Source organism: Aulostomus chinensis, chromosome 14, assembly GCF_037954235.1.
Source record: "Aulostomus chinensis isolate RoL2024-O1b breed Wild chromosome 14, RoL_Achi_v1.0, whole genome shotgun sequence".
Taxonomy (NCBI): domain Eukaryota; kingdom Metazoa; phylum Chordata; class Actinopteri; order Syngnathiformes; family Aulostomidae; genus Aulostomus; species Aulostomus chinensis.
Window position 1 is genome coordinate 18,837,138 of NC_141333.1, and position 27,660 is coordinate 18,864,797.

General features: G+C 42.7%; 3 protein-coding genes across 5 annotated transcripts; all 3 read left to right on the forward strand.

Moving 5' to 3' along the window:
* Positions 1–176: 176 nt before the first annotated feature.
* On the forward strand, positions 177–9,148 carry mknk1 (MAPK interacting serine/threonine kinase 1). The gene is made up of 14 exons (XM_086224026.1): positions 177–319; positions 1,005–1,073; positions 1,516–1,618; positions 1,704–1,802; positions 1,897–1,994; positions 2,132–2,211; positions 2,316–2,389; positions 2,485–2,589; positions 3,371–3,426; positions 3,511–3,606; positions 3,678–3,872; positions 5,488–5,652; positions 6,585–6,628; positions 7,365–9,148. The coding sequence occupies exons 2-14, from the start codon at positions 1,014–1,016 to the stop codon at positions 7,582–7,584; spliced, it is 1,395 nt and encodes a 464-aa protein (XP_086080152.1). The 5' UTR covers positions 177–319; positions 1,005–1,013; the 3' UTR covers positions 7,585–9,148.
* Positions 9,149–10,737: 1,589 nt separating this feature from the next.
* LOC147250046 (transmembrane protein 275-like) lies at positions 10,738–12,480 on the forward strand. Its single transcript, XM_086224313.1, has 2 exons — positions 10,738–10,837; positions 11,149–12,480. Exon 2 carries the CDS (start codon positions 11,235–11,237, stop codon positions 11,811–11,813), a length of 579 nt encoding a protein of 192 aa, XP_086080439.1. The 5' UTR covers positions 10,738–10,837; positions 11,149–11,234; the 3' UTR covers positions 11,814–12,480.
* A 5,194-nt stretch (positions 12,481–17,674) lies between these two features.
* On the forward strand, positions 17,675–22,118 carry LOC147250047 (uncharacterized). 3 transcript variants are annotated; one of them, XM_086225324.1, is made up of 6 exons: positions 17,675–18,011; positions 18,122–18,202; positions 18,292–18,422; positions 18,510–18,759; positions 18,937–19,077; positions 19,180–22,118. In XM_086225324.1, the coding sequence occupies exons 1-6, from the start codon at positions 17,697–17,699 to the stop codon at positions 20,323–20,325; spliced, it is 2,064 nt and encodes a 687-aa protein (XP_086081450.1). In that variant the 5' UTR covers positions 17,675–17,696; the 3' UTR covers positions 20,326–22,118. The 3 variants fall into 3 exon arrangements, with proteins under 3 accessions (XP_086081450.1, XP_086081449.1, XP_086081448.1); XM_086225323.1 differs by having other exon boundaries at positions 17,675–17,780; positions 17,871–18,011; positions 18,937–22,118; XM_086225322.1 differs by having other exon boundaries at positions 18,937–22,118.
* The last annotated feature ends 5,542 nt before the right edge of the window (positions 22,119–27,660 follow it).

Below are 27,660 nucleotides of genomic sequence, written 5' to 3' on the forward strand. Positions count from 1 at the left end.
CGATTCTGTTTTTACTTTCACAGATAAATCTTTTTTCACTCCTTTACGTATTTTATTTAATTTAGCCTACACAAGTCAAAAAAACGTGTCCCTGAACCTGGTGAGACCTGCCCAAGTGACGTTTCAGTATCAACATAGTCTAGACCAATAGGAGAATAAGGAATGCAAATGCTGGCGGGGCAAACATCTGTTTATGTTCTTTCCCGCCGTGTGCGTCACTGGTTGCTTGACTGATGGATCACAGCTAGCAATGGATGCTTACATCAGCTGTCGGAGGCTTTGACGAAGGGGTTTTGGCCGGTTTGGACACTTAGGCCAGGTCAGAGGATTCACTGAAATAATATGTTTTTGCCTTACCGGTATCTGTCCCGGCTGTTAGTAAGATCAAAAACAGCAAATGTACGTCTATCGTTAGCAGACACTGGCTAAGTGTTTTGTTAGCTAGTAGAAGCTAACGAGAATAATGGCTTGTGATTGTAAATTTTAGAGGCGGCAGTTCAGTTAAATATGTGTTTTCTAATCTTAACAATGTTGTGTTTTTGATAGCGTTCACGGACGGTGCCAGTGTTTGTGCAAATAGTGCTCCCGCTAAGTGGGACATGGCTAATGGCTGTTAAGGTTGAACTGCTTCGGTGTCAGTAACGTTACATTCACTGACTTAAGGTAGTTAACTACCGTGTTTCGTAAGTACCTCAGTTTGTGGTCGCTAGCTTCACTAGCTTTGTAGTGGTATACACATCATAGTTTAATTTGACCTGTAATGTGTTTGCTAATCATTCGCATAATATCGGGGGAAGCTTACGTCAAAGATGACTATATTTGACTCGTAGACTCACTTAACCGAGACAAAAACCGACCACTTAAGGGTTAAAGGATTATTAATCCTCTTTAGAAACTTTTATTTCAGTGATTGATGGACTTTTCCTTCGCTGAGAGTCTTTTAAAGTAACTGTTTAGCATACACTGTGTTACAGAAATATTAAATGTCTGTGACGTGTCCTCAGTTGGCAGACATGGTGAGACACAGCGTGATGACGGAGTTGCAAACCTTCCAGCACTCTCTCCAGCTCCAGGTATTATCTAATAACCTGATATAAAACTCGCAACTTCCTGAGACAATATTTTCTAAACTTCCAGGAATGTTGTAAAGATTATCAATACGGAAACACATATTTCACCACTCATGGTGAGTCATGAACTTTGTATAAATGCCTCTGGTATTATCCTGGGTGAGGTAAGGCTGTTGGCATTTCCAGTATTCTGTCACTGTTTTGGCAGGTTGCAGAAGAGGAAGATGGGCTAGTATTACTGATCTTACAACTGCATTTTTATTACTATACGTTATCATTATGTTGTAATCCTGGTCTCGCCACTGAAAACAAAGAAGAGATAAATATGTATATGTATTTCTTCTCCTGCATTCTCTACTGTAACCGCTGTACAAGCCTCTGATCTCTCTCGCATGTTCCCTCGGTCTTTTCCCCCTCCCACGTGGCCTCCTCCTCTCTGTTACAGGGCAACTCCCTGGCTGTGGGCCAAGTTGGACAGAGCTGTGGGGTAATTCAGGGGGGTGGGATTGCTTCAGAGGGCAGTCAGCACCTCTCTCAAGCCCCAGCAGGTACATCAGCTCCCTTATTGAGAGTAGTATAACACGTCGGACATGTCCATGGTGTTTTAACTCTTTTGCTTTTGTGCTGCTGCAGATATTGAGAAAAGTCAGCCAGTGAACATCCCAGATGCAGCCAAAAGAAAGAAGAAGAAAAGAACTAGAGCGACAGATAGTTCCACTGGCACGTTTGATGGTAATAAGGCTGATTATTGTGAGTCATTTTGTCTCTGGAAACGCATATCCATCTTGATAAACAGCCAATATGTTTTTGTTGTTGTTGTTTTCAGACCTCTACAAGCTGACAGATGAGGTGCTGGGTCAGGGAGCGTATGCTAAAGTCCAAGGATGTGTAAGCCTGCAGAATGGACAGGAGTTTGCTGTGAAGGTGAGGTGAACATTAAAAAACAATTTTAAAATAAAAAACAACAACAAACTAAAAGACCACATAGACAGCAAGTTTAAACTATAACCTGTTACACTTTTATATGAATAACTGGTTTCTCTGTGTTTTGGATCACGTAGGTCATTGAAAAGAGTGCAGGACACAGCCGCAGCAGAGTCTTTCGAGAAGTGGAGACACTCTACCAGTGTCAAGGAAACAAGTGAGTGTATTCATTACGACACATGAGATATACACATTTAACTAAACTATACATTAGCACCAAAGGAAAACATGTTCTTATCAGTGGTACACGTTTTCTTCCAGGAATGTTTTGGAATTGGTCCAGTTCTTTGAAGACAACTCCTGCTTTTATTTGGTTTTTGAAAAGTTGCGTGGAGGTAATTCTTGGCCGATGACTTCACCTTGTGATCACATGCATGAGTCTCCGTGGACACACTAATTGCTAATTTTGTTTTCTGTGTGCTACCCTCAGGCTCCATTCTTACACATATTCAGAACCGAAAGCACTTTGATGAGCTGGAGGCCAGTAAGGTGGTTCGGGACATTGCTCAAGCTCTCGACTTTTTGCACACAAAAGGTAGGTAAGAATTCAAGCGGTCTATTGACTTCAGTCATGTTTTTGTCTGTTGTGGTAACATTTGGGTTTCTATCAACTTGTTGTGCTGCATATTTTGAGGTATCTCATTATAAAAGTTTGATAGAAATGGAATAATGTTAACAAATGGAAACAATAGTCCCCCGATTCCACAGACAAAGTTTGAACACTGGCTCAAGTTGTTTTTTTGTATTTGTTTTCTATTTCAAAAAATATGATGACTACAAAACATCGCCTCTACCAGCATCTTCTGGTAGCCTATTTTATTTTTTCGTAACCAGTTGATGATACATATCTAAAGCACATTTCCTTTTTTTGCGACATTGCAACATCCATCCGTCCATTTTCTTCAGCTTGTCTTGTTAAGGGTCGCGGGAGGGGCTGGAGCCTATCCCAGTGGCTTTTGGGCAAGAGGCAGGGTTCACTCTGGGTGGGTCACCAGTCCATCACAGCACCAACACATAGAGACAGACAACCATTCACACTCACAGCAAAACCTAGGGTCAATTTAGAGTATCAATCAGCCTCGTCCCCTCTTGATGTCTTTGGACTGTGGGAGGAAGCTGGAGTACCAGAGAGAACCCACACAGGAACAGGGAGAACATGCAGACTCACACAGAAAGATCCTGTGATGGAGCTGGGACCCGAACCTGGAACCTTCTTGCTGTGAGGGGACAGTGCTGACCACTGCACCACTGTGCCACCTCATTGCAACATTTGCTTGTCAATTCAATGTAAACACAATAACTGTGCTTTCCTACAGGTATTGCCCATAGAGACCTTAAACTGGAGAACATCCTTTGTGAATACACTGATCGAGTGAGTGAGGAAGCTGTTCAGAGAAGTTTGACAGATGGCTACATGTATCAACAGTATAGTGATGCCTTTCCTCTCTATACTCAGGTGTCGCCAGTAAAGATCTGTGACTTTGATCTGGGAAGTGGAGTGAAACTTAGCAGCGCCTGCACGCCCATAACGACCCCAGAGCTCACAACACCGGTAACAGTTTCGTTTTAAGTCCAGTCACTTGCTTTACTTTCTCTTTTTTTAATGTTTTCTCTCTCTGTTAGTGTGGCTCAGCAGAGTACATGGCTCCAGAAGTAGTAGAGGTATTCACAGATGAAGCCTCCTTCTACGATAAGCGCTGTGACCTGTGGAGCCTCGGGGTCATTCTCTACATCCTGTTGAGTGGCAGCCCTCCCTTTACTGGTCACTGCGGCACTGACTGTGGCTGGGACCGAGGAGAAACCTGCAGAACATGTCAGGTACGCTTGCCAGTTATGACTTTCATGTCTCAGTGTCTTTCTTATACCCCTTTCACACTGAAACACACGTGTCGAAGTGGTTTTTTTTTACCCGCCTTTGCTCGACATCAAGGCACTGTGAGGGCTGCGTGCCTGTGTTTTTCTCTATCGTACGTCATTGTTACACATAAAAGTGCGCCGTGTCTCAAAATGCCGGTGATGTTCCCATAAATCACCGTGTCTCTTACAGTTCCAGAAATCTGCCGCCGGATCTCCTCTTCACCGCGGATGATGAGCAGCTCGCAGTCTTAATGATCTTGCCAGTGCGCTGCCATGATCATGAAAAAAGATGTGCAAGATCGCTACACAAGTTGTTTCTAAACACGGTCGCGCTTGCGCATTTAATGTTAGGGTTCCCGATGGGAGTTCCCAAGTATAGATTAATACACGTAAGATCATCCACATGTAAATTGTTTGGACAAAAAGGAGTGAAATAGAGTCTTGGGGACATCGACAGGAAGACAGATCTTATGGCAGAGGCCAAAACTTTATTGAGAGATGAGTGAGCAGCTCTCGCAGCCCAGCCCAATTTAAAAACTTTTTTTAATGTATTTATTTATTTATTTTCCGGAGCTTCCACAATAACAGCCTGACAAGTGGCACAGTGACGAAATCAGAATGCCATAGGAAGGTCGCGAGAAACCTGAGACAACACAGGTTGCCTTTGTCACACTGCAGGCGAGCCGCTCAACACCCGGGTCACTTGGAGGGTCAGTGGACACGGGTCGAAATGCCGAGTCGACCCTTTCAGAGTGCCCAAACACCCGCGTTCACCCGCATTTTTGGTGCAGTGTGAAAGGGGCTTTATTTGACAAACACTTCCTTTGTTGCGATCCTGAAAATATTCTTCCACAAGCATCAAATTATTAGCTTAATGAGAACAAAGTTGAGCCAAACATTCTTTTTTATCCTATTTTCAAAGTGGTGGCTCAGTGAATGGAGGAGTTAGTAAAAGAATAAAAGAATAATTAAAAAATGTAACATTACCTCTCGTGATGACATCTGTCGGTACAATCACAAGTTAAATTTCTAACATTCTAAATGTTGTAATATTCTGTTAAATGGGGGTGCTGTGTGTCTCTTCTCCCTCTGCTCCAGCTTGAACGTGTATGGCTGAATCACACCAACTGTTTATTTCCATTTGCCAGACTGTCCTTTTATTAAGGATTTTATCACCATACACTAAATATAGACAAGGTTTAGAATTAAAAGTAAGCCATATTAAGGACGTTTTTTTTCTTTCTTCTTTGGGGAAAAAAACCACCTAAAAATGTAATATGTTATTTTGCACAGAGGAATTTTAAGGATTAATCAATGCTGGAAGAACTTTTTTTTTACTTTAAGAGGGCTGTGAGTATTTGTGGAATCTCTAGGCATGACTCATTTTCCTCAGTTGTCACTAGCAACTATTGAGCAGCAGATTTCTTTCAAAAATAGACACAGATTTCAGATATTCACCTACTGGAGTACGAGTGTCAGACCACGTGTGTGTGGAGAGTGTTTCCTTTCTGCGTCACTACAGTCACACAACAGTTGTGCTGTACAGTCTAAAAAGACAGTGATATTTTGTCTCCAGAGTCACCTATTCGAGAGCATCCAGCAGGGCAAATACGAGTTTCCAGACAAGGACTGGGCTCACATCACAGGCGGGGCCAAAGATCTCATCACCAAGCTCTTGGTTAGAGACGCTACTCTACGCCTCAGTGCTGCTCAGGTCCTCAAGCACCCCTGGGTGCAAGGGGTAGGTATCATTACACCTGTTGCCAAATTGCGTTCCATCATCTCGCACTCAGAGCTGGAGATGGCCATACATGCTTTCATTTCATCCAGACTCGACTACTGTAACGCTCTTTTTTCTTGCCTAAACCAAGCATCCATAAACCGTCTCCAACTGGTCCAAAATGCAGCCGCCAGATTACTCACCAGGTCTAAGAAATCTTTTCATATCCCACCAATACTTGGTTACCTCTTACTTTCAGGATCCAGTTCAAGCTATTACTGTTCACCTACAAGGCTATCCACGGTTCTGCTCCCAGCTACATCTGTGACCTCATACACCATCATACCCCCAGTCGCTCTCTGCGGTCAGCTGACCAGGGGCTCCTGGCAGTGCCCCGCGCTACATTAAAAACTAAAGGTGATCGGGCCTTTGCAGCAGTGGCACCACGTCTCTGGAACTCGCTTCCTCAGGCGTTGAGAGCTGCCCAGGCGGTGGACAGCTTCAAAAAACAGCTAAAAACTCATTTGTTCCGGCAAGCCTTCCTAACGTAGGCCTGAGGTTACATCCTCTCCGGGGCACCAGTGGGTTTTTTTTGCTCAGCTATATGGTCTTATTTATTTATTGCTGGTGGAATTTGCACTCACACCCAGTGTCGGACGGCCTCTGTCACAAGGCTATGGTTTTTATTAATGTTTGTTGTTTTGTGTTGTGTCGGTGACATCAGTCACCTCATTGTTTCTGTTTTATCTGTTTTTATTGTAAAGCACTCTGTGTATTAGTACTGCGAAGAGCGCTATACAAATACAATTTTACTTACTTACTTACTGTTGACTAAAATATCTTAAGTTTTTGTTGCGACTCAAATCTTGCGTGAAATACGCAAGACTGCTCTCCAAGTAAATTATCTTTGATTCAGAGATTTCAAGTACATCTTTCCCCTCTTGTTTCTACAGAATGCTCCAGAGAGAGGTCTTCCAACTCCTCATGCTCTCCAGAGGTATGACCTACTGCTTCCAAAGTAGTAACGATATCATTAGTTGTAGTGGTTATGATAAAATAATAACAGTATTTATAGAGTACTTTCCTAAACAAATGTTACAAACTGTTTCAGAAGACAATTAAAGAGGCCATGCTGGAATGGAGACGGAATAATGCCTCGAATTCATAGCCTCTCAGGAGTGTGTTGACATCACTGCACTGTTAACTGCACTTTTATCACAATCTGCTTTGTACTACTGGACATAATGTATATGTGAGAACCTGTACTTCATTGTACTGTACATTAAAACTACACTACACTACAGGTACATTCTGTAAATAATTCCCATTGCACTTTTGTATACTATATATATTCAGTTACTGCTTATGCACTTCTGGTTAGACCCAATCAACGTTTTGTTGCTTTGCACTGAACACTCATCTTATCTGATAACAGAACAGCACTACTGTGAGATAGAATACTACAAAGTAAAATAGTAGGATATTACAAAGGTCAGATAAGGGGAATCAGTACAACAATATGGTAACTTCCCCAATAAACAAATAAAACAAGATTAAAAACTGCTAGTCAAGTATTATTTATGATGCGGAAAAAACAAAGCAGAGAAAGCAAAAGAGGATGGACACTGGTATGAATGCAGGGACACAGAAAGAACTCATGAATGTGCTAACTAGTACACGTGAGTAAGAAGAATCCACTGTCAGTCAAATGAAGTGCTCCTTCTGTCTCGCAGGAACAGTAGTACCAAAGACCTGACCCAGTTTGCAGCAGAAGCCATTGCCTTCAACCGGCAGCTATCCCAGCACGACGAGCAGCGGGAGGACGTTGGAGCCATCGTGTGCTCCATGAGGCTTTCCCCTCCTTCTAACTCCAAACTTGCTCGCAGAAGGGCACAATCCAATGCCCTGCGCACCAGGGATTTCACCCCTTCCACTGATGACCTCACAGCCTGAAGGAGCAGCACAAGTCCTCCTGTCCTGTCACGCTGATTGGAGCCCTCCTTGTGTGTTTCTGCACACTATCAGAAGTGACTGACTCTTTTTCCCATGGCCAGTAATCATCATCCTGACAGAGTTTAGCACCAGGGAGATCGCCCAGCTCGTCTTTGGCTTGCACTTCCTCATTGACAATGCAGTTACGTTTCCTGAGATTTGTCCAGGAAAAGTGTTTTGAGCTGCCTGATTTTGTTTTTAAAGGATTGTTTTATTTCAGAGTGGTTTGGGGTTTTTCCACATTTTTAATTTTTGTCCAGTACAAATTTGATTGATCGTGACCCCAGTACAACCAAAACCACTTGTAATGCCAACAAACCAGTAAGGCATTGCATGGGTTCAGTACAGTTACGCAGCTGCTGCTCTCCTCATGCCTGCTCTTATTTAAAGATTTTACGATACTTTTACCAACTGTGAATTTTAAAAAGTACTTATTTTCCTGTAAGGAAACATTGTTTAGCTTTTGTTCCTTGCTTTTTCTAAAGCATTTTTGAAGTTTTTGGGATTAAATGCTAAAAATGAGAAGCCCCCCCCCCCCCCCCTCCAAGAAACGGACTTTATACTTACCTCAACATATCTAAGTGTGTCTTATGTTTTAAAAAGTTGCACATGAAAGGGTACATGACGAAGTTAAGATGTACTTCTGATGAAATTTGTCTCTCTTTTTTTTTTTTTCTTATTTCAAGCTTTCACTCACACAAGCTACCTGTAGCACTCATGTACTTTAAAATAAGCTACTTGCTTAATATACCTAAAAGGGAGGAAGTCTTTGAAACTCTCAAATTAAGTAACAGAATGTTTTGGTTCAGCAATGTCAATTTCACACCTGCAGTAATACCCCTCATGGCAGTATTCTCTTCATTACGCAAGCATTGCCTCCAGGTCTGTCTAAATGCAATATGGAGACGTGAGTAGTTTGTGATGAGCTGTCATTGCTGTGATCATGTTTTCAGTCCGTCTTATTGTGAGATGTGTTTGCTGTAGGCTGTAACTGATGTGAATAATTGATGGCACAGTTGGTGACGGAGACAGACGACTCCCTACTGAGGTTGAAGCCGTGTATTTTTTCCATGAGTTTTTGTATATTTGGTTCTGAATGTGCCATTGAGAAGAATGAATATTTTTTTGGGGGGGGACAGACTGGCTGTCATTTTTTTATTTTTATTTTATTTTTTTAGATGTGAGGGATGTGTTTCATTTGTCCCATCTGTGTTTTCATAAGGTAAATGTCCTCTAACCCTTTTTAACTTTGTCCACCTCAACTACACCCCTTTATTTCACGTTGTTGCCATGGACACTCGATCCCTAACACTTGTATATTAAAGCCCTCTTACTCATGGATCAGAAAAGGACTGGTTTGTTTTCACAATGACCTGTAATGGCCTCAAATGAGATACAGTAATTGGTATGCAGATGAGACCCAGTGAATTTTGCCAATGCTCTATTAGGGTCTTATGTATTAAGCTCTAAATGTGGAGCCTGTTTTCATTTGTGCTGCTCTAAATAAAAAATCCTTAGCATCCTCTGTCTTGTGTTTCTGATGTCATTTGAATGTTTTTCCTTTTGCTGCAAGATAAAATGCATCTCGGCATCACTAATAGATTAACCGATGCTGTAAATTGGCAACAGTTCTGTACTGGTGCTGATGGACTGACATCACTACATTAAAAACTTTATCATGTTAAGACTTTTATAAGAGGGGAGCACCCTCTTCTTTTTTCAGCATCTCATCTTCATCTTCAGTGCATGGTTCATATGCTCAATAAAGAACTTGGAGTGGAATTTTAAAATAGCCATTTATGGGGCTTGAAAAATTTTGAAAATAACTAAAACCATACAATTTTGATAAAGTCAAGAGAATTAAAAAAAAAATCCCTGACCACTCTCTCTTTATCTCTGTCCCTCTATCCCCTTCTCTATATCTGTCTTCCTCCATTATCTGTCTTTGTCTCTGCCCTGCCCTCCTGCTCTCTTTCCCCCCAACCAGTCAAAGCAGAAGGCCGTCCCCACTGATCCTGGATCTGCTCGATGTTCCTGCCTTTTAAAAGGAAGGTTGTCATCACCACTGTTGCAGGATGTGCTGCTGATGGAGAATTGTTGGGTGTAAATTCATTGAAGGAGTGTGGTACTGGACCTGCTCTACCTGTAAAGAGTCAGGAAATAACTTTTGTTCTGATTTGGCGCCGTACAAATAAAATTGACGTGACTTGACTTGACCATGAAAATCACTTGGTTAATATTGGCTTACCTAAATAGATGTTTATGTTGTTTCAACAGCAAAGCTAATTTTACTCAAATGTATATGTTGATACATTTTGACATTGATTTCTTTGTTAATTTTTGATGCATTAATAGACACTTCTGAAAATGTATGGTCATGGAAATTTTCCTCAAGGCATGGACATTCCATCCATCCCTATTCTATACCGTTGATCCGTTAAGGGTTGTGGGGAGGCATGGAAATTTACTGGTAAATAATGTAATAAATGAGAGCCTACAAGCAAAAAATATGTAGGACTCATATGTCATTTGAAATATCTTTTAAAAGTAATAGAATTTTAAAAAAAACAGTAGTTTCAGGGCCTGGAAAAAATTTCAAATAAGTTAAGCCCTCAAATTTAAAAACAAAACATTGATTTTTTTTTAAAAAAAACCTGCGTATGGACTGAGAAAACTCAGGCTATATGTTTGTTACGTACTAAAGACATCCCTTTCATATCAGAACTTCTCCTTTCTGTAAAAAAAAAAATCAAATGATGAAATATGATGGGTTTCATAAATAAGCCTTACCTGTCTACTGATGCCTCAGAGCATTACTTAAAAATAACTTTCTTTGTGAAAAAGTGGCTTTATACAACATATATGTGATAGCAGGTCAAAGCAGGTGTAATTGATCACATTGATTATGGTCCAATTCCATTCAGTGTGTCACAGCTTCTCAAACGAGCAAGCACGCACAATGCCTGGTCCACCTAAATGGAACTAAACCATAATTCATGTTAGTAATTACTTCTACTATGACATGTTATTGTGAAGGGGGCCTATTTAGGAGTGGACTGCGCCCCCCAGTGGTAGACCTTCACACCGTGAGGTGAGACACCAGCAGCGGCAGCAGCGACGACTCACTCTGCACTTCACCCTCTGCGAGGACACACCGCCTGCAGCTCCACCACTCCTACACATGATGATGGACAGACGAATACAATCCAAACGTGTAAGTGACAGCGATAACAGTGCTTAGTAATTAAGGCTCAGGTTTTTTTCTCACAGCAAATTGTTTGGTGAAAGGGAAATGTATTTTAACAGTTGCTTATGTTTTACATACTTGGCAAATTATCAGAATACCGGTTGTTGCCGCATGCCATACCCCACTGATTGCGGTGAAAACGTGTAATTAATTACTTTGTTGAAACAGTTTTTATGCCATGTGGTAAATTATTTAGCTCTTTGAATAGCTTTTGTTCAGGAACTTAAAGGTGCAGCTCAACTATCTCTTGTCTATAAAACCTCACACTCTCTTTGCAGCTTCCTTTCTGAAATTGTCCATACAGAGACCTGCTCATCCATCTGATTTTCAGCTTGTCTGCATCTCTCAGAGCTTTCTGTGAGACATGGTATTACCAGACAAAAAAAACAGACCTTCGGCTGCCAAGAGGGTCTCCAAGCAGGGTCTGTTGCAACACCAGAGCATGCCCTCCCCAGCTCTGTGCTGCGCCTGTGGCCTGTGCATCATGCTGGCTGGCATCAACATCACCCTGGTTGGAGCCTTCGCCTTTGGTACCTTCATTCCAACCAGCAACCCTCCCATTATCATAGGGCCCCTTCTTTTACTGATAGCATTGGCTTTCTTCACGTTATGTTGTTTGGTGAGCCGGAAGACCCCTGCTCACATGGCCCGCAACACCAAAAGGGGTGACAAGTGGGGGCTGATACAGATGAGTGGAACGACATTTGAAATGGAAACCAGTGAACACACTCTACAGGACACAACAGCTGTCCAACTAAGCCCCACCAATTCCCCCAGCTCCTCTGCCAGATCCAGCTGCAGCCACGGGAGTGCCCCCACCTCACCTGTGTGTCAGGATGGAGACACCCATGTTAATAGATCAGAGATTTCTGCCATGACTGCAAATGTCGGATTGACCTCAGGGTGCACAGAGCAAAACTCTAATCTCTCCATATGCAGTTAGTTGGGAGTCACCATGTTTAATTTAATTTAATTTAATTTAGGATTTATCTCACAATAATTCAGTGGTATGCAATTTTGTGTGATATTGTGCAGGCTTATTTAGAACTGAATCTTGAGAGAGTCTCTTAAAGATGCTATTTGAACCACCCACTCACTTCCTCTCAGCAATGAGTACAAGTGATACACAAGAACATATGAACAAATAAGACCCTCGTAGATCACCGATGTATCTGAAATGTAAGTGGACTTTGCTAAGGGAGCCTGGTCATTCATAACTTAACAGTAAATGTTAAAGCTTGGTAAGGATCCGGACCAGCTTCTGCTGATACTGAAAAACTGAAGTGGAATGTAAATAGATCCAGACTGTTGAACAAGCTTCACTTTTTGTATAGAAAATCCATAATGTTTGACTGAATTCATGAAAAAGCTCCTCAGTGTTAAGATATTTTTAAATGAGAGGATGAGAAATGACATGTACAAACTTTATGTCGGCCTCTAATATCAGGATCAGGATCGCCTCGACAATGTGAAGAGAAGCTACTGTTACTTTTTTGTTGCTTTGTTGCATTTGACATTTTTTTCAACTTTTATTGCAAGGATGTAATGTGTGAGTCAAGCGTGTTGTGTAAAACCTCTCAGCTCATTGTTACTCTCTGTGTTACTGGAAGTTATTGAATGTTAATTTGGAGTATGTATTTTGTACATTGTCAGAACAGGAAAGGGCACCTTTAATCTAAGGACCTGTTCGTTTACTTCTTGTTGTGTGGAACATTTAAAGCAGATTATGTCCCATGGATTAACCATGTTTAGTGGTCATCATTTCAAACTAGAATGTGCCGGTCGAGTCGTGTGTACGCCGTGTAAATATCATCCACAATGTTTAACACTATGACATACTGTAAGTGTTTTTACTTTCAAGTGTATAAACTCAATCTGTGATGACATGAATGTTCAAGAACAAACGTTTACCCACAGTGGATTTCTTTGTCATGTCTCACTCTTATAATAGCTATGGGTCATATTTCACAAATAAAGCTAACATTTAACATGATTGTGAGCCACATGACTTGTGTCTGTTTAAAAACATGTTAATAACATAAAATAAACACACACACAGACACGCCTGTTAGTTGGAATAAGGAAAGTGCACAGAAGATAATTGGTTGTTATCTGAGGAAAGCCAGTAGTGGCAGAGCAAACAGCTTACTCCTAACATGCAGCCCATCACTTGGCATCTGACCCAACAGCTGGCGAGGAGGGCGAGAGCTCTGTTTACTCATCATTATATTAGCTGTACACAAACACAGCAAGACACACACACACACACACACACACACACACACACACACACACACACATTACACAGGTGCAAGGATCAACACAGAAAAATGGGACTGTACTGATAGCAGGCAGTGGCTCTCGTGTTATCTTTCCACAGGTTAAATTGCCTGCAAGAACCACCGTTTGTGTGTGTGTGTGTGTGTGTGTGTGTGTGTGTATGCGTGTGTGTGTGTGTGTGTGTGTGTGTGTGTGTGTGTGTGTGTGTGTGTGTGTGTGTGTGTGTGTGTGTATGCAGCATCCAGTAAGTCAGTTTTACAACCAGCAGTGTTTCTATAAAGAGGGTGACATGTCTTGGCAACCTGCACTCATATGACTAAACTAGTAATGAGGTCATGTCACTCGAATTTCACTGCTGCCTTTGTGTTTTTCAGTGTTTACTGTCATGCACAGTGTAATAATTTCCACATACAGTTCATGAATAAGATGTGGAATTTAAACTAAGTTTCTAGAAGATAATTCTTTTTCAGCAGTAAATGTGGCATTGTCCATTTTTTTTTCTGATTCTTCCAGAGGGTGATGGATGGATCGTTTGATGGGAAAGTCAGGTTTTCTGGGCACAAAGGCTTGCTGGGGCAGGTATCCCCTATCCGAGATAGGATGTGGTCTCCTTGGCAAAGCCAGGATCAATGTCAGACCACCAGACTTAATGTGATCATGAAGTTGGAGTGATCTCCATTGAAGGGTTTTCGTAGGAGTTGCAGCATGGAGAACACAGGTCAAGACATCCTTCAGGATGAGCAGCCCTCAGTTTAGCACCCAGAAACAGAATATTTGGTGATTGTGAAAGAGCTCTACATCTCTAACAAACCAGACAGAGTGGTACAAAATATATTATTCTGATTTTTTTAACCATTATTTACTCAGGCAAACAATTAAGAACAAATTATTAATTACAAATGCAGCCTGATCCAAAAAGCAAAGGCTCTTTGAGGGGGGAGGGGGAGGGGGGAGCTAAAAGTAAAAACAAGGTTACATAAATTGCATTTTGCATTTTGATGTTGAGTGCACGTACTATTAGAATGTCCAGTGTAAGCCCTCTCTGAGTCTCCAGCCTGTTTCTTGTGTCTGATGACTTTCTTCATCCCACAAAAATTCCTCTACGCAAGCCTTTTTAAACTTAGTTTCACTTTTCACCCAACTATATGCCATGTTTAACCTTGTAGGGGCTGGCGTCCACATATGTGGACATCATATTTTAGGTTGTCTACACCACAATATGAGGGCGGCATGCTGGTGCAGTGGTCAGAACTGTCAGCTCACAGCAAGAAGGTTCCGGGTTCAAAGCTGGACTACGGGATCTTTCTGTGTGGAGTCTCCATGTTCTCCCTGTGCCTGCTTAGGTTCTCTGCGGTCCTCGAGCTTCCTCCCTCAGTCCAAAGACATCAAGAGAGGACCAGGTTAATCCAGACTCTAAATTGACTGTAGGCGTGGCTGTGAGAGCCAATGGTTGTCTGTCTATATGTGCTAGCCCTGCCATGGACTGGTGACCTGTCAAGGGGGAAGGCTGCTGGGATAGGCTCCACCCCCCACCACCCTTAACAGGATAAGAGGTAGAAAATGGATGGATGGATGGACGGATAGATGAGGACAGAGTCTCTGGTGTAAGCCTGATTATGCACTTTGAGGCACCCATTATCAGGAGCTGCTGGATGATGAACACATGAACTCACACAATACAAATGATGATTTCAGTTGAGCAGTTTTAGTTCATTTCTTTTATTTTGTAAAATTGAAAATCAAAACACAACTTGCAACCATTGGTGTTCATTTATCAGCAGAGAGGCACCACTACTTCAACACTTAAGTGCTGGTGACTGAGTTCAGTGGTCTCTGCCTCTCTGCCAAAAGGGTCCATGTCTGCGCTCCGGAAGGAACTCCTGAGGATCTTCCTTGCTGAGCCAGGAGAAAAACAGACGGACGGATTCCAGCGCTTGAGCTTTGCTATCTCGCTGGTCCGTGTCCTTCCTGGCTTCCCACCTGAGGAAGACCCTGGTTGATGACGTCCTCATCAAACAGGACGTCAAAGGTTTTGAGCAGGAGTACTGAGGGGACAGAAGAAGACGATGTCACCATGGAAAATCAAGTTTCATCGTGAATCTATGGCAAATAAGTTTATCAATAACATTTCTTAACCACTTTGAAAAAAGAAAGTAACATTAAGTTTCCACACACAAACACCAGGACCACCAGATGTCTCCTGCTGGTGATACAGCAGCACTTGGTTTGGAAAAATGTGCTTAATTGATGGAACGAAGGTGTTGCTCATATTTCTGCTCCCTCAAACCAAACCTAGCAGGATGTTTTCAGGCTTTGCCAGAAACTGGTGGTTTTTAGGTTTCCATGGTGACTGATGTGGGGCTGATTGGAACTGAACTCTGGCTCATCTTAACCACGTGGCCTTGGGTTTGACACGTGTAGGCGCGATGGTTTTTGACAGACACCTTATTCAAAGTGGTCTGAATGAAACCTGAAGAACCAACAACCCAACAACAGGCATGTAAAATAAAATTTTTAAAAAACTGTTGGAAATCAATGAAAATTACATCTAAAAATACATCATTTATGGTAAAATGTTTACTCACACGCACTGGTACAAATAAACAGAATGAACCGGCACCCAATGGTATTCTGCCTCTCTGTGTTGGTCCTGCCATGGACTGGTGACCCATCCAGGGTGAACTCCGCCTCTCACCTGAAGGCTGCAGGGATAGGCTCCACCCTCCGACCCTTACCAGGATAAGAGGTAGAAAATGGATGGATGGATGGATGGATGGATGGATGGATGGATGGATGATGGGTGGATGTATGATGGATGGATGGATGGATGAATGGATGATCGGTGGATGGATGGATGAATGGATGATCGGTGGATGGATGATGGACGGATGGATGGATGATGGGTGAATGTATGATGGATGGATGGATGGATGAATGGATGATCGGTGGATGGATGATGGACGGATGGATGGATGATGGGTGAATGTATGATGGATGGGTGGATGGACGGATGGATGGACTGCTTGAAGAAGCAGTGTCAGTGAAATGTTTCATGTTTCATGCCATGTTCAGAAATTGAAATGAACAGTTTGGAACAGTAACGATGCAAAATGCTTGGAATGTTTTTGATTTTGTTGAAGAGAAACGTCTTCCTGCAACCGTCAGCAGCACTTCAGATGAATAAATCTAAAATGAATGTCCTCATATGTGGACAGCATTTTTCTCGGAAACTACATCATGTAAAAAGATAATTCTTTGTTTTACAATCATCAGGTCCCAATCAGACCAAACAGCAAAGAGAAAAAAAATTCAAGCATTGGGGTCTTAGGAGGTTATATTACTTTTAATTATATAATCCATTAATTCACAACAACTTGGCCAGGTCTGAAAAGAAAATGCTGGCTAACGTCTGCTGGCTTAGCAGAGATCACATCAGAAATCTCAGATTTGGCAGGTTGCTGTTTTCATTGGTGGAAAACTATTCATTTCTAAATTATTTGTTTTCATTTGCAATTATTTCAGTACCACAGCGATGCAATTGTAACGTCACTGAGAGTGTATTGATGGCTTACATTGACGACAGAACTTCCAGTAGAACACACAGCCCCAATCAAACAAACTGTAAAACAGGTTTTAGGACTTTGGTTGGACTCTAAATTGACCATAGGCGTGGCTGTGAGAGCCAATGGTTGTCTGTCTATATGTCTACATGGATGGATGGATAGATGGGTATACTCCAGGGGGTACGTGAAGCTTTACAAAAATATAAATATTCCAAAAAAAAGCAGTAATCCAAATACAACTAAGTCTTGAGAAATAATTATATTATAAATATTCGATAAAATACAAATTTATGTTCATACACTGAATTTTATATTCAGTATTTAATTTCAATATCTTTAAAAATACAGACTCTCCCCAAACCAACTTAGTTTGACCCATTGATCCAGCATCACTTGTCAATAACCTGCCGTTGCCATGACAACGCACTGTCCTGCTGTTATTGACTCATGAAATCAGAATCAGTGGAGTTTTCAGATCTGATCTCAGAGCCACATTGGCTGTCAGGTTCCACTCAGCTCTCTCCTGTCTGTTCTACCAGTTAAAGGTACATTGGCTGTCAGGTTCCACTCAGCTCTCTCCTGTCTGTTCTACCAGTTCAAGGACTCATTCTTTTTTTCTCCATCTCTCACTTTTTTCCGCTCTTTGCGGCTCCACCGTCACTTTGCAGTTTCTGTAGGAAATGTTTCTGAGGGCCTGAACATGGAGGACTACATGTTCACACACTCACTTCCTTCTCGATCCACGTGAAGGTGAATGTGGAGGGAGGGCGCATGCACGATGGCGTACGGCCAGAGTTCTGATGTCAGTGAAGATGACAGAAGCAGATCACAGCGTTCAGTCAAGATGACAATATCAGAGACAATGTCACTGAGAGCAGCCAGTGATTTTAGGATGACAGATTCAAGGACACCGGAGTGTAAAGGAACACGTTTCCTACTCTCTGCAAACAGAAACCAGTCTACTAGTCTACCAACAACTCAGAATGGTTCCCTATCAGGAACTGGTTAAGCTGGGAGAGGGCACATTCGGCCAAGTTTTCAGGGCCAAAGAAACAGAAACTGGCAGAGTAAGTAGCTTTAGCTGGAATAGGATTAGACAGACTGTTGTCATTGACTTAGTTTCCATGTGTCAGCATCTGTTCTCATGTGTCCCTCAGATTGTGGCTCTGAAGTTTATTGAGAAAGATGGTCGCTCAGATCAGGAGATCCAAATTCTCTACAGGGAAGTGACCATCATGAGAAAAATCCACCACCCCAACATCGTTACATTGTTGAGCAGTTTTCAAATGAAAAAATGGGTAAGATAGTGATTAATCTTCCCTGGAAGTGCCTCTTGCTCTCTGGCGGATCCTTGATCTGCTGCACCATCGTCTCAATGTGTGACCAAATCTCTCCACTGTGTCAACAGCTTGTTTTTGTGATGGAGTACGCTGGAGGCTCCAACCTGCTCCAGGCCCTTCATGATCACGGGAACTTCCCAGAGCACCAGGTACTCCTTCATTACACAAAGTCACGCCGGACATTACACTAACTGAGACTTCACTTCATCAACATTTGCATTTCTCTCCCTCTTCCAAGGTCCAGAAATTTGCCTGCCAGCTGCTCTCAGCGTTCCATTACTTACACTCACGTCGCATTATTCATCGGGACGTGAAGACGGCCAACACTGTGCTGGGGGACGACGGAGTGGTGAAACTGTGTGACTTTGGGTAAGTAGATTTAGACGTTGAAGGAAAGCATGGCCGTGAGCATCATTATCTACAAGTATGTTTATATCTGATGCCATTCTGTCTCAGGTTTGCCAGCGTCTTGAGGAAGCCCACCTTGAAGCTGACGTCTCAGAAGGGAACGCCAGCCTTCATGTCCCCTGAGCGGATAAGGGGGGAGCCCTATGATCACACTGCTGATCTCTGGGCTCTGGGCTGCACCCTGTTCGAGCTCCACACTGGGGAGCTTCCCTTCCTCGGGGAATCCAGACACCACCTGTCGCAGCTCATCCTGGAAGGCTCGGTTGACTGGCCCAACAATATGAGCGCCAGCTGCAAGGTACAACAGCTACATTCTTATACTGCGTCCTCAGCTGCTAACTAGCTAGCTAGCTACTGTGTTAGTGTGCTCAAACACAAGTTACCGTTAAAAGCCAAAGATGCTTACTGCTGCTTATGAAGACAAACAAAAGTGTATCGTCCTGCTCACCGTGACCATGTGACGTCTCCCTTACAGAGTTTCCTGAGAGGTCTGTTGATCAGAGACCCTGAGAAGAGGTTGTCATGGCCGCTGATCCTGGCCCATCGTTTTGTTGCTGGCGGTGCTCAGTTTGAAGGCAACGATGAGACCGAGACCAGCAATGAGTCCAGCTATGAGGTCAGTGATGACGACAGCGATGAAGACAGCGATGAAGAAGGTGATGAGGTCAATTATGAAGATGATGATGATGATGAGACCAGCAATGAGTCCAGCTATGAGGTCAGTGATGACGACAGCGACGAAGACAGCAATGAAGACGGGGATGAGGTCAGTTATGAAGATGATGATGATGATGAGACCAGCAATGAGGCCAGCTATGAGGTTAGTGATAAAGACAGCGATGAAGACAGCGATGAGGACAATTATGAAGATGATGATGAGACCAGCGATGAGTCCAGCTATGAGGTCAATGATGAAGACAGCGACGAAGACAGCAATGAAGAAAGTGATGAGGACAATCATGAAGATGACGATGATGATGAGACTAGCAATGAGGACAATTGTGATGACAATGATGACGGTGATGATGAGACCAGCGATGAGACCAGCGATGAAGACAGTGATGAGGACAATAATGAAGACAATGACGAAGATGATGATGAAGACAGTGAGGAGACCAGTAAAGACACCATTGATGAGGACGATGTTGAGACCAGCAATGAAGACAGTGATGAAAACTCTCAGCATCTACCGCCCAAAAACCTGGCTGGAGTCTTCTATGAGGGAAATGAAAACAGGAGGATGAAGCTGAAGAACCTTCGATGGATCCGGAAAAGGCTGGGGCTGAAGTCCACCACAGACAGAACCAGGGAGGACAGGCTCCGGGCCCTCTCCCTAAAGACTGACATGGAAATCCTCCATCTCAAGATGGCTAAAGAGATCGAGGCCGTGCGGGAAGACGCTGCAATGAAGGAGCGCTCTCTTCACAGGGAGAAGGAGAACCTGAGGGTAACGCTCGAGGCCTGTGTGGGAAAACTGGCCGCTGACCTCCAGGTGGAGAGGCGGAAAAACGCTCTGCTGGAACAAGAGCTGCAAGAGATCCGCCTCCGTGAGGAGGTCAGGAACAGGTGTGAAACTGCTCTTGAGGTGGCAGAGACCCACCAGGTGGAGCTTCACACACAGGTGGGGGTTCATCAAAATGAAGTCAGGGAGGACAACCTTGAGAGGATGCCGCAGTCATTGGACAACGGGACGAGACATCCAACCTCCAGAGAGGGGGCAGAACCTGTGCCAACAGCCCCTGAACCTCTGGAGGACGCTGCAGTGCCAGAAGTGAAGAAAGGATCCCTCTGGAAAACAGCTGGGATCTGTCTGGGGCTGACCCTGATCCCTGTGGCCATAGCGGCCCTAATTGTCAGGCATTGATGACCCAGCCTGTGATGGGTAGGGGGGTCGGGGGCAGGGGGACTGTACTGGTGGATCAAGAATTCTGGTTATCTGATGATTCCTGTATTATAAGGCAATTCTTCTTGAGGTTTGCCCTTCCTGGGCATTGAGCCGGAGGATGACTGCCAATAACAGGGTGTTTGTCGGCCAGTGGGATCCCATGCAGCTCTGTCCTGGAGGGTCGTGGAGAGTGAGACGATCTGTTTGGACATGCCAGAGGACACACTCCTGTAGCTGGATAGAAGCTGGTCTTTCTGAACTAATTTGAGAGCTGTTGGATGTCTTAATCTCCATTCTGAGTAAATCACAGTCCTTGCTTGTCAACGTGCTAGCGCTCTGCTATAAGCTGATATCTGTCGGGTTTTCACATGCTGTCAACTGAAGCGTGGAGGCAGTCAAAGCTAAAATAATTCAAAACCAGGTTTCCAGTGATGCCAAAGAATATAAAAAATAAAAACCAACTGTGAGCAATAACTAGGGTTACAATTGTACCTTAAAACTGGACGGAATACCGCCAAAAGTCAGGTATCAGACAGAGAACTGGCGCTAGCGGCAGAAGTCCGAGCACAACAACCTCAGGAACATAGACAACAGGCCACAAACTTATTTTATCCAAACGAGCAGACCCAAGCCTGATCTCGATGGCATTTCATTGTGTAAAAGTGAAGTTATTGGATGTTTTTGCCATTAAAAATTCCACAGAATTATGGAACTGTAAATTATTCCAATTAAGTGTTTGTTTTAGGAGTTATTGAGCCTGAGAGTTTAAGTCTGTTCCTCCTTTACTAAACCATGGGTAACAAGCTAAATGAGTTCAAGTCAGAAAACAGGCAGACAAAATAATACGTTATCTTTGACCCGTTACATCATCTCACATTACAAACAAAAGCAATAGACATGGACCCATTAAAAACTGCCATGACGAAGAATGTTTCCTCTTGTTTATTTTGTATGAATTCAGCAACAGATTGACCTACATGGCGCTTAATGGTGTGTTTTTCCTCTGAATTTCAGTACGCAGGCGTCGCTTCTTAAAGGTACAACATGTTGTCATGTTGATGCTGCTCTACTTCCAGTTGAACATTTGTTTCTTCATAGTGATGGTGCATTGACTGGTGCAGGTTTTTCATGTCCCCCTGCATGGTCCGAAAAAAGCGAATCCACTGGAGGGGCAATGTTGTCATGACTTATCAATGTTGAGACCAAAGCTACACCGTTGGGCTCGTTGTCGACCCGCACCTGTTCGCACGGCCCAGGCATGAATTAAATACACAAGTGCAGTAAGGTGGGCAGTATGTAACCATGGATGTACGAAAGAAAAATTACACTAACGGTACCAACAGTCAGTTATTCAGGAGAGTGGTTCTCAAACTCCCGCTTCGAACCCCCTTTGAAATATTTTTAGTCAAGTACCCCCTGACACACGCAAAATATTTTTGGTAGAAAATAAAGAGGTACAGTGCTGCGCCATCAGTGTCAGATTTATGAAAGTTAAACAACTTGTATCAATGATCTGCGAGCCTTGGCTAATTTCTACCGGGAAAAAACAACACAGTGCCTTCGGTGCCTACGTTCATTTATTCATCAGCTCAGGTTTTGCCTTCTTTTTCACTTGTTTCTACGTATTTTCAGCACCATCGCTGCGCTTTAGTCACACATTCATCATGACAGTGCGTTGTCATGGCAACGGCAGGTTATTGACAAGTGATGCTGGATCAATGGGTCAAACTAAGTTGTTTTGGGGAGAGTCTGTATTTTTAAAGATATTAAAATTAAATACTGAATATAAAATTCAGTGTATGTATTTGTATTTTATCGAATATTTATAATATAATTATTTCTCAAGACTTAATTGGGTGGATGTATTTTTGTAAAGCTTCACGTACCCCCTGGAGTATACCCATCTATCCATCCATCCATGTAGACATATAGACAGACAACCATTGGCTCTCACAGCCACGCCTATGGTCAATTTAGAGTCCAACCAAAGTCCTAAAACCTGTTTTACAGTTTGTTTGATTGGGGCTGTGTGTTCTACTGGAAGTTCTGTCGTCAATGTAAGCCATCAATACACTCTCAGTGACTTTACAATTGCATCGCTGTGGTACTGAAATAATTGCAAATGAAAACAAATAATTTAGAAATGAATAGTTTTCCACCAATGAAAACAGCAACCTGCCAAATCTGAGATTTCTGATGTGATCTCTGCTAAGCCAGCAGACGTTAGCCAGCATTTTCTTTTCAGACCTGGCCAAGTTGTTGTGAATTAATGGATTATATAATTAAAAGTAATATAACCTCCTAAGACCCCAATGCTTACATACAGACATATAGACAGACAACCAGTGGCTCTCACAGCCACGCCTTTGGTCAATTTAGAGTCCAACCAAAGTCCTAAAACCTGTTTTACAGTTTCTCTGTCTGGATTAACCTCGTCCCCTCTTGATGTCTTTGGGCTGTGGGAGGAAGCCGGACTACCGCAGAGAACCCACACAGGCACAGGGAGAACATGGAGACTCACACAGAGAGACCCTGTGCTCCAGCCGAGGCTTGAACCTGGAACCTTCTTGCTATGAGGTGACGGTGCTGACCACTGCACCACCGTGGGGCCCTCATATTGTGGTCTAGACAACCTAAAATATGATGTTCACATATGTGGACGCCAGCTCCTATGAGGATAATATGCATACAAAGAAAACTACAAAAGGATCCTAGTTTTTGCAGCCCGGTGGAGCGGTGGTCCTCACTGTGGTCATCCAGCAAGAAAGGTTGTGGGTGGAGCCCTGGCTGCAGCAGGGGGTCTTTCTGTGTGGAGTCTCCATGTTCTCCCTGTTCCTGTGTGGGTTCTCTCTGGTACTCCAGCTTCCTCCCACAGTCCAAAGACATCAAGAGGGGACGAGGCTGATTGATACTCTAAATTGACTGTAGGTGTGACTGTGAGTGTGAATGGTTGTCTGTCTCTATGTGTTGGCCCTGTGATGGACTGGTGACCTGTCCAGGGTGAAGGCTGCTGGGATAGGCTCCACCCCCTGCGACCCTTAACAGGATAAGAGGGAGAATGTGGATGGATGGATGGATGGATGGATGGGTCCTAGTTTTCATCATGGCCATCATTGCCTTTGAGCAGTGAAACGTTGGGAAGGCATGTAAACTAAAAAGGATTTCAATCCTTATAGTTGATCTTTTCATGTGTTCACACGTACAAATATCTGTGATATTTACATGTTCTAAATGTTTGTCAGAGTCAAAACGGAAAGGCTCCTTTCCCGCCTTCATGTTTTGTCCCTTTGTGGCTTTTCTGTTGATATTTTGCATAAAAAGTAAAAGAAAATGATGTTATTCAGTCAAACCACTCATAAAAGAATCAAAAGATGTATGTAAATACATGTCCTTATGCCATTTTCATGGGTGTTTTTTTTCTGTCAGAGTGCTTCTCTTCAGATATCACCACCCTTTCATAATTGATAAATGCATGGGAGAGCTGTAATTTACAAGTCTTTATCTCGCCAACTCATGACAGTAATCATTTGCAAATACAATCATGGTGATAGGGAGTCATTAATCATGTGTGATAGCACTGAATGAGGCACAAAAGACGACATAAGCAAACAGCTGAAATTACACAGAACGTGTTCAGTGAGCATACAAAGAGCTGCATTTACATGCAACTCATTCATAGACCATCATTTCATTCAAAGACACAAAACTCCATAAGTTGAAGAGCTGAAAGCCCCAACAATCAAGCTACACATCCAGGACTATGATTCCACCATGTGGGGAGGAGCTAGCAGTCCCAGGAACACTCTCTTGTGTTGATCCTCTCTTGTAATGAAACTGCAATCGTGCATCCTGTCAAAATAGCATTTGACAGGATGCATGTGAATGCATGTAAGTTTATCAATTGAACTAGAATCAATCACTCTATTTGACACATTGGTTCCTCTCAATTGCACAAAATTGCATGTCATAATCTTTATTATAGCTGGAACATATTTATTTTCCATGTGTTTTATTGATTAAACAAATTAACTGAAAGACAATTTGCCCGTTATAAATTCAAAGCACTGAAACAGACTTGTTTAACACTATCCTCAGTACTGAATATTGGCACTAGAGGGCAGTATCGGCATTCATACGGTTTTCCTCAGCCAGCTAAATCAGCGTGCTTAAAAAATTATTTCGCTTACATGATACTGAAAAACTGAATAATTTTCCAGTTTTTATGTGAGGTTTCTTGAAAATACACTAAGATCCTAAAAATAAAAAATAAACTTAGAAGTTAGACGTGAGTTTGGGTTGGCCTCAAAATAAATACAGGTTGCCTTAAAATTTAAAGTTTTCTGAACTACAAAAGAAATAACCATTGTTTTTGTTTTTTTTTAAAGTTCATGATAACATAAAAATGTAGGTTGAGATACAATGACAGACAAGCTACAGAACTCAGATGTGAATTACTACTATTGTCAACACTACTACTATTATTATTGTCACTACTACTACTACTACTACTAATAATAATAATGATAATAACAATAATGATAATATATACCTGCAACAGACTAGCGATCTGTCCAGGGTGTACACTGCCTCTCGCCCAATGTAAACTGGGATAGGCACCAGCGATACCCCCCCCCCCCCCCTCCCAGGAGACCCTTAACTGATAAGCGGTATAGAAAATGAATGGATGGATGATAATACATTAATAAATTAGAGTAAAATGAAACAGGGCTCCTGTTGTACCATGGTCGTTGTTGGATAGGAAACCAAAAAAAAAAAAAAAAAAACACGCACACACACACGAACATCGTATTTGCATTCACCCATACATTATACTTTATATGCACATTGACACTGCCTGTGTATTCATGGTCATGCACAGTTAAAATCATACAAGGCCTTTAGCAAAAACTATTTTTCATACAGCAGTCATAAGACAATGCATGCAACTTTTTTTTAGAAAAAGGACAGTATATCTATTAATTAAAATTATAATTTCTATCATCAGAAATAATCAAAAAAGTTGGTTAAATTACTCGTTATTTTTTATTATTTTTAACGTTTATTATTTCCATTTTTGTGCCTTGAATGCCTCTGTGGCCTCTGTCCCTGTCCTGTCCTTGGGCCTACTGCTTACTGTGTTTCAAAAGGGATGCAAGGATCCTCCCGTGGCCCTGAACCAGGATGTCTCTGAACTGCTGCCTGAAAAATACATTTCCCACAAGTAATACACCACATACCTCCCCAGATCCCTAACAGATAGAACAATAGCAAGGTTACAATGTCTTTGCCCTCCCTCTGTGAGCATAGTCATCCCCAAGTGACCTGATGTGCTTCATACTTGCTGAACTTCTGACACGTATATGGTCTGTTCTTGCATCTTGTATGAGCAATTTGTCTTTCACATTGCAGTGGCTGGTTAGAACAAGCGTTTAATATCCTTGAAATGAAGTGCCATTAGTGTTATCCTTCTTTTCAGTTTTCAAGTGTCTCTCCGAACACCATCTATCTAATTCCTAATGACTGTTGTGAGTGCTGACTTTGCTATTGTAAAACAAATGATATCTCTGTCCTGTCAGAATAATCCTAATCTATTTCAATGGAAGGTTGCCATATTAAAATGACAAAAGGGGGAGGATATTTCCTTCTTATGATAAATGTGCAAATGTCCAACAAAGCTGAATCAGACACCAAATTTTAATGGCCTGATTGCTCGTTCATTTCTCGCCTCATTCTCTAGCAGCCCTGCTCCCTCCTCTTTAATGCGGAGCTGGTCATATTTTGTCCCAGATTAGTATAGACGCCAACTGACAGTTGCCTCTGCTCAAGGTATTTAGGGAACATAATTCATTCATAGAGCTAGAAGTGCTCTCATTTGTCATCCCCATTTTTTATGCGTAGTCTCTTCACAGTCACTCGTTCCTCAGGGTGGTGGTGGTTCTGGTGTGTGTGCGTGCATGCGTGCGTGTGTGCGTGTGCGTGTGCGTGTGTGTGTGTGTGTGTGTGTGTGTGTGTGTGTGTGTGTGTGTGTGTCAGGGGAGATGGGGGCCAGGGCAGTTTTCGTCTGATGTATTAGCCAGCATATGCAAGCAATGAATTATCGAAGAGGCGAAGGAGTCAATTATCCACTCCTAAAGAGGGGCCGGGCCTGTGTGGCCTAGAGGCCCCTTTCCATATTTACCAAATCATTTTACAGAAAGGTACACTGGGAGACCTGGGGAGACAGCGGGCAGACAACACACCCACCCACCAATGCCCACAGTCTTTAACGATTTGACACTCTCGTGTGCAACCTTGCCCCCTCCTGTCATGTTCCTCCTCACGCATGCTCGGTGCTACAGCTTCAGTTAACAAGGACAGGCAGCGATGTTTGGATCTGGATGGTCATGATCCATTTTTACACACATACCAACTCCTCAAATTGATTTCAGCTGAGCTGGAATAGCCACGCTGTGACCGTCAGACATTTTTCCGTGTTCCACTTCTCTCCCCTGACTCCCGTCATATCAAAATGGGGCCCTGATTGACTGTGCTGCTCTGACTAATAGAGTGGATATGGTAAATGAAATACCCTGCACTTTCATTCCAAAGTCTCTTACCCCCTGTGTCCCCAGTCACTTTGCCTTGACATATTTTCAGAGGCTGAGCGTTCTATCCTGGTTTTGATGAGGACAGGCCGAGACACACACACACAGCTGTGTCGGTGTTGATGCCTCAGAGCAGTTAGGGACCCTTGGACATGGACGGCCGAGCTGACAGAGCCTCTGGTTACTGACGGGGCTGACACTTAGGTAAATGAGGTCATTAGACTGCATTATGAGGAGGCTGATAGCTCGGTAATGGGTTTTAACTTTGGAATTTACCTCAGAAGCCCATCGGGGACAGGTTTGATGTGCAGACGGACAGGTAGGTTCCTCCAGAATAAAGAGGGAAAACCTCATGAGGGAGAAGACTTGGTTGAAAGGCAAAAAAGGGATGAGGAAGAGGAAAGAAGAGATGATGAGAAATGTTCTAAAAATAAGTCACAGCAGACAGTGATCCTCTTTAACACAAAGAAGGGGGTTTCAGCAGACAACTGACTTTTGTTTTGGCGCCTGCCCTTCACGTTACTTTCTTTTGATTTGGATGTCCACAGAGTCCAAGTAAAAAATTATCTCCTGCATCCAGAAGATTGTTTCTCCAAACTGTTTTAATCTCTTGTGGCTCAATGGAGAAAATTACAGAATTATAAAACAATGGGCCCATCCTTTGTTATGTTTTGTAAGGTTTATAATTTTGCACGCTGTATGCACACACGGCTTCCAATCTGCCTTGAGT

Excerpts from the sequence above, each read along its gene's own strand:
- LOC147250047 (XM_086225322.1), top strand. The coding sequence starts at position 17,697 with ATGGTTCCCTATCAGGAACTGGTTAAGCTGGGAGAGGGCACATTCGGC. Across the intron at positions 18,012-18,121 it reads GTTTTCAAATGAAAAAATGG|CTTGTTTTTGTGATGGAGTA; the intron begins GTAAGATAGTGA and ends CTGTGTCAACAG. Across the intron at positions 18,760-18,936 it reads ATATGAGCGCCAGCTGCAAG|AGTTTCCTGAGAGGTCTGTT; the intron begins GTACAACAGCTA and ends TCTCCCTTACAG.
- mknk1 (XM_086224026.1), top strand. The coding sequence starts at position 1,014 with ATGGTGAGACACAGCGTGATGACGGAGTTGCAAACCTTCCAGCACTCT. Across the intron at positions 1,074-1,515 it reads AGCACTCTCTCCAGCTCCAG|GGCAACTCCCTGGCTGTGGG; the intron begins GTATTATCTAAT and ends TCTCTGTTACAG. Across the intron at positions 3,873-5,487 it reads AAACCTGCAGAACATGTCAG|AGTCACCTATTCGAGAGCAT; the intron begins GTACGCTTGCCA and ends TTTTGTCTCCAG.
- LOC147250046 (XM_086224313.1), top strand. The coding sequence starts at position 11,235 with ATGGTATTACCAGACAAAAAAAACAGACCTTCGGCTGCCAAGAGGGTC.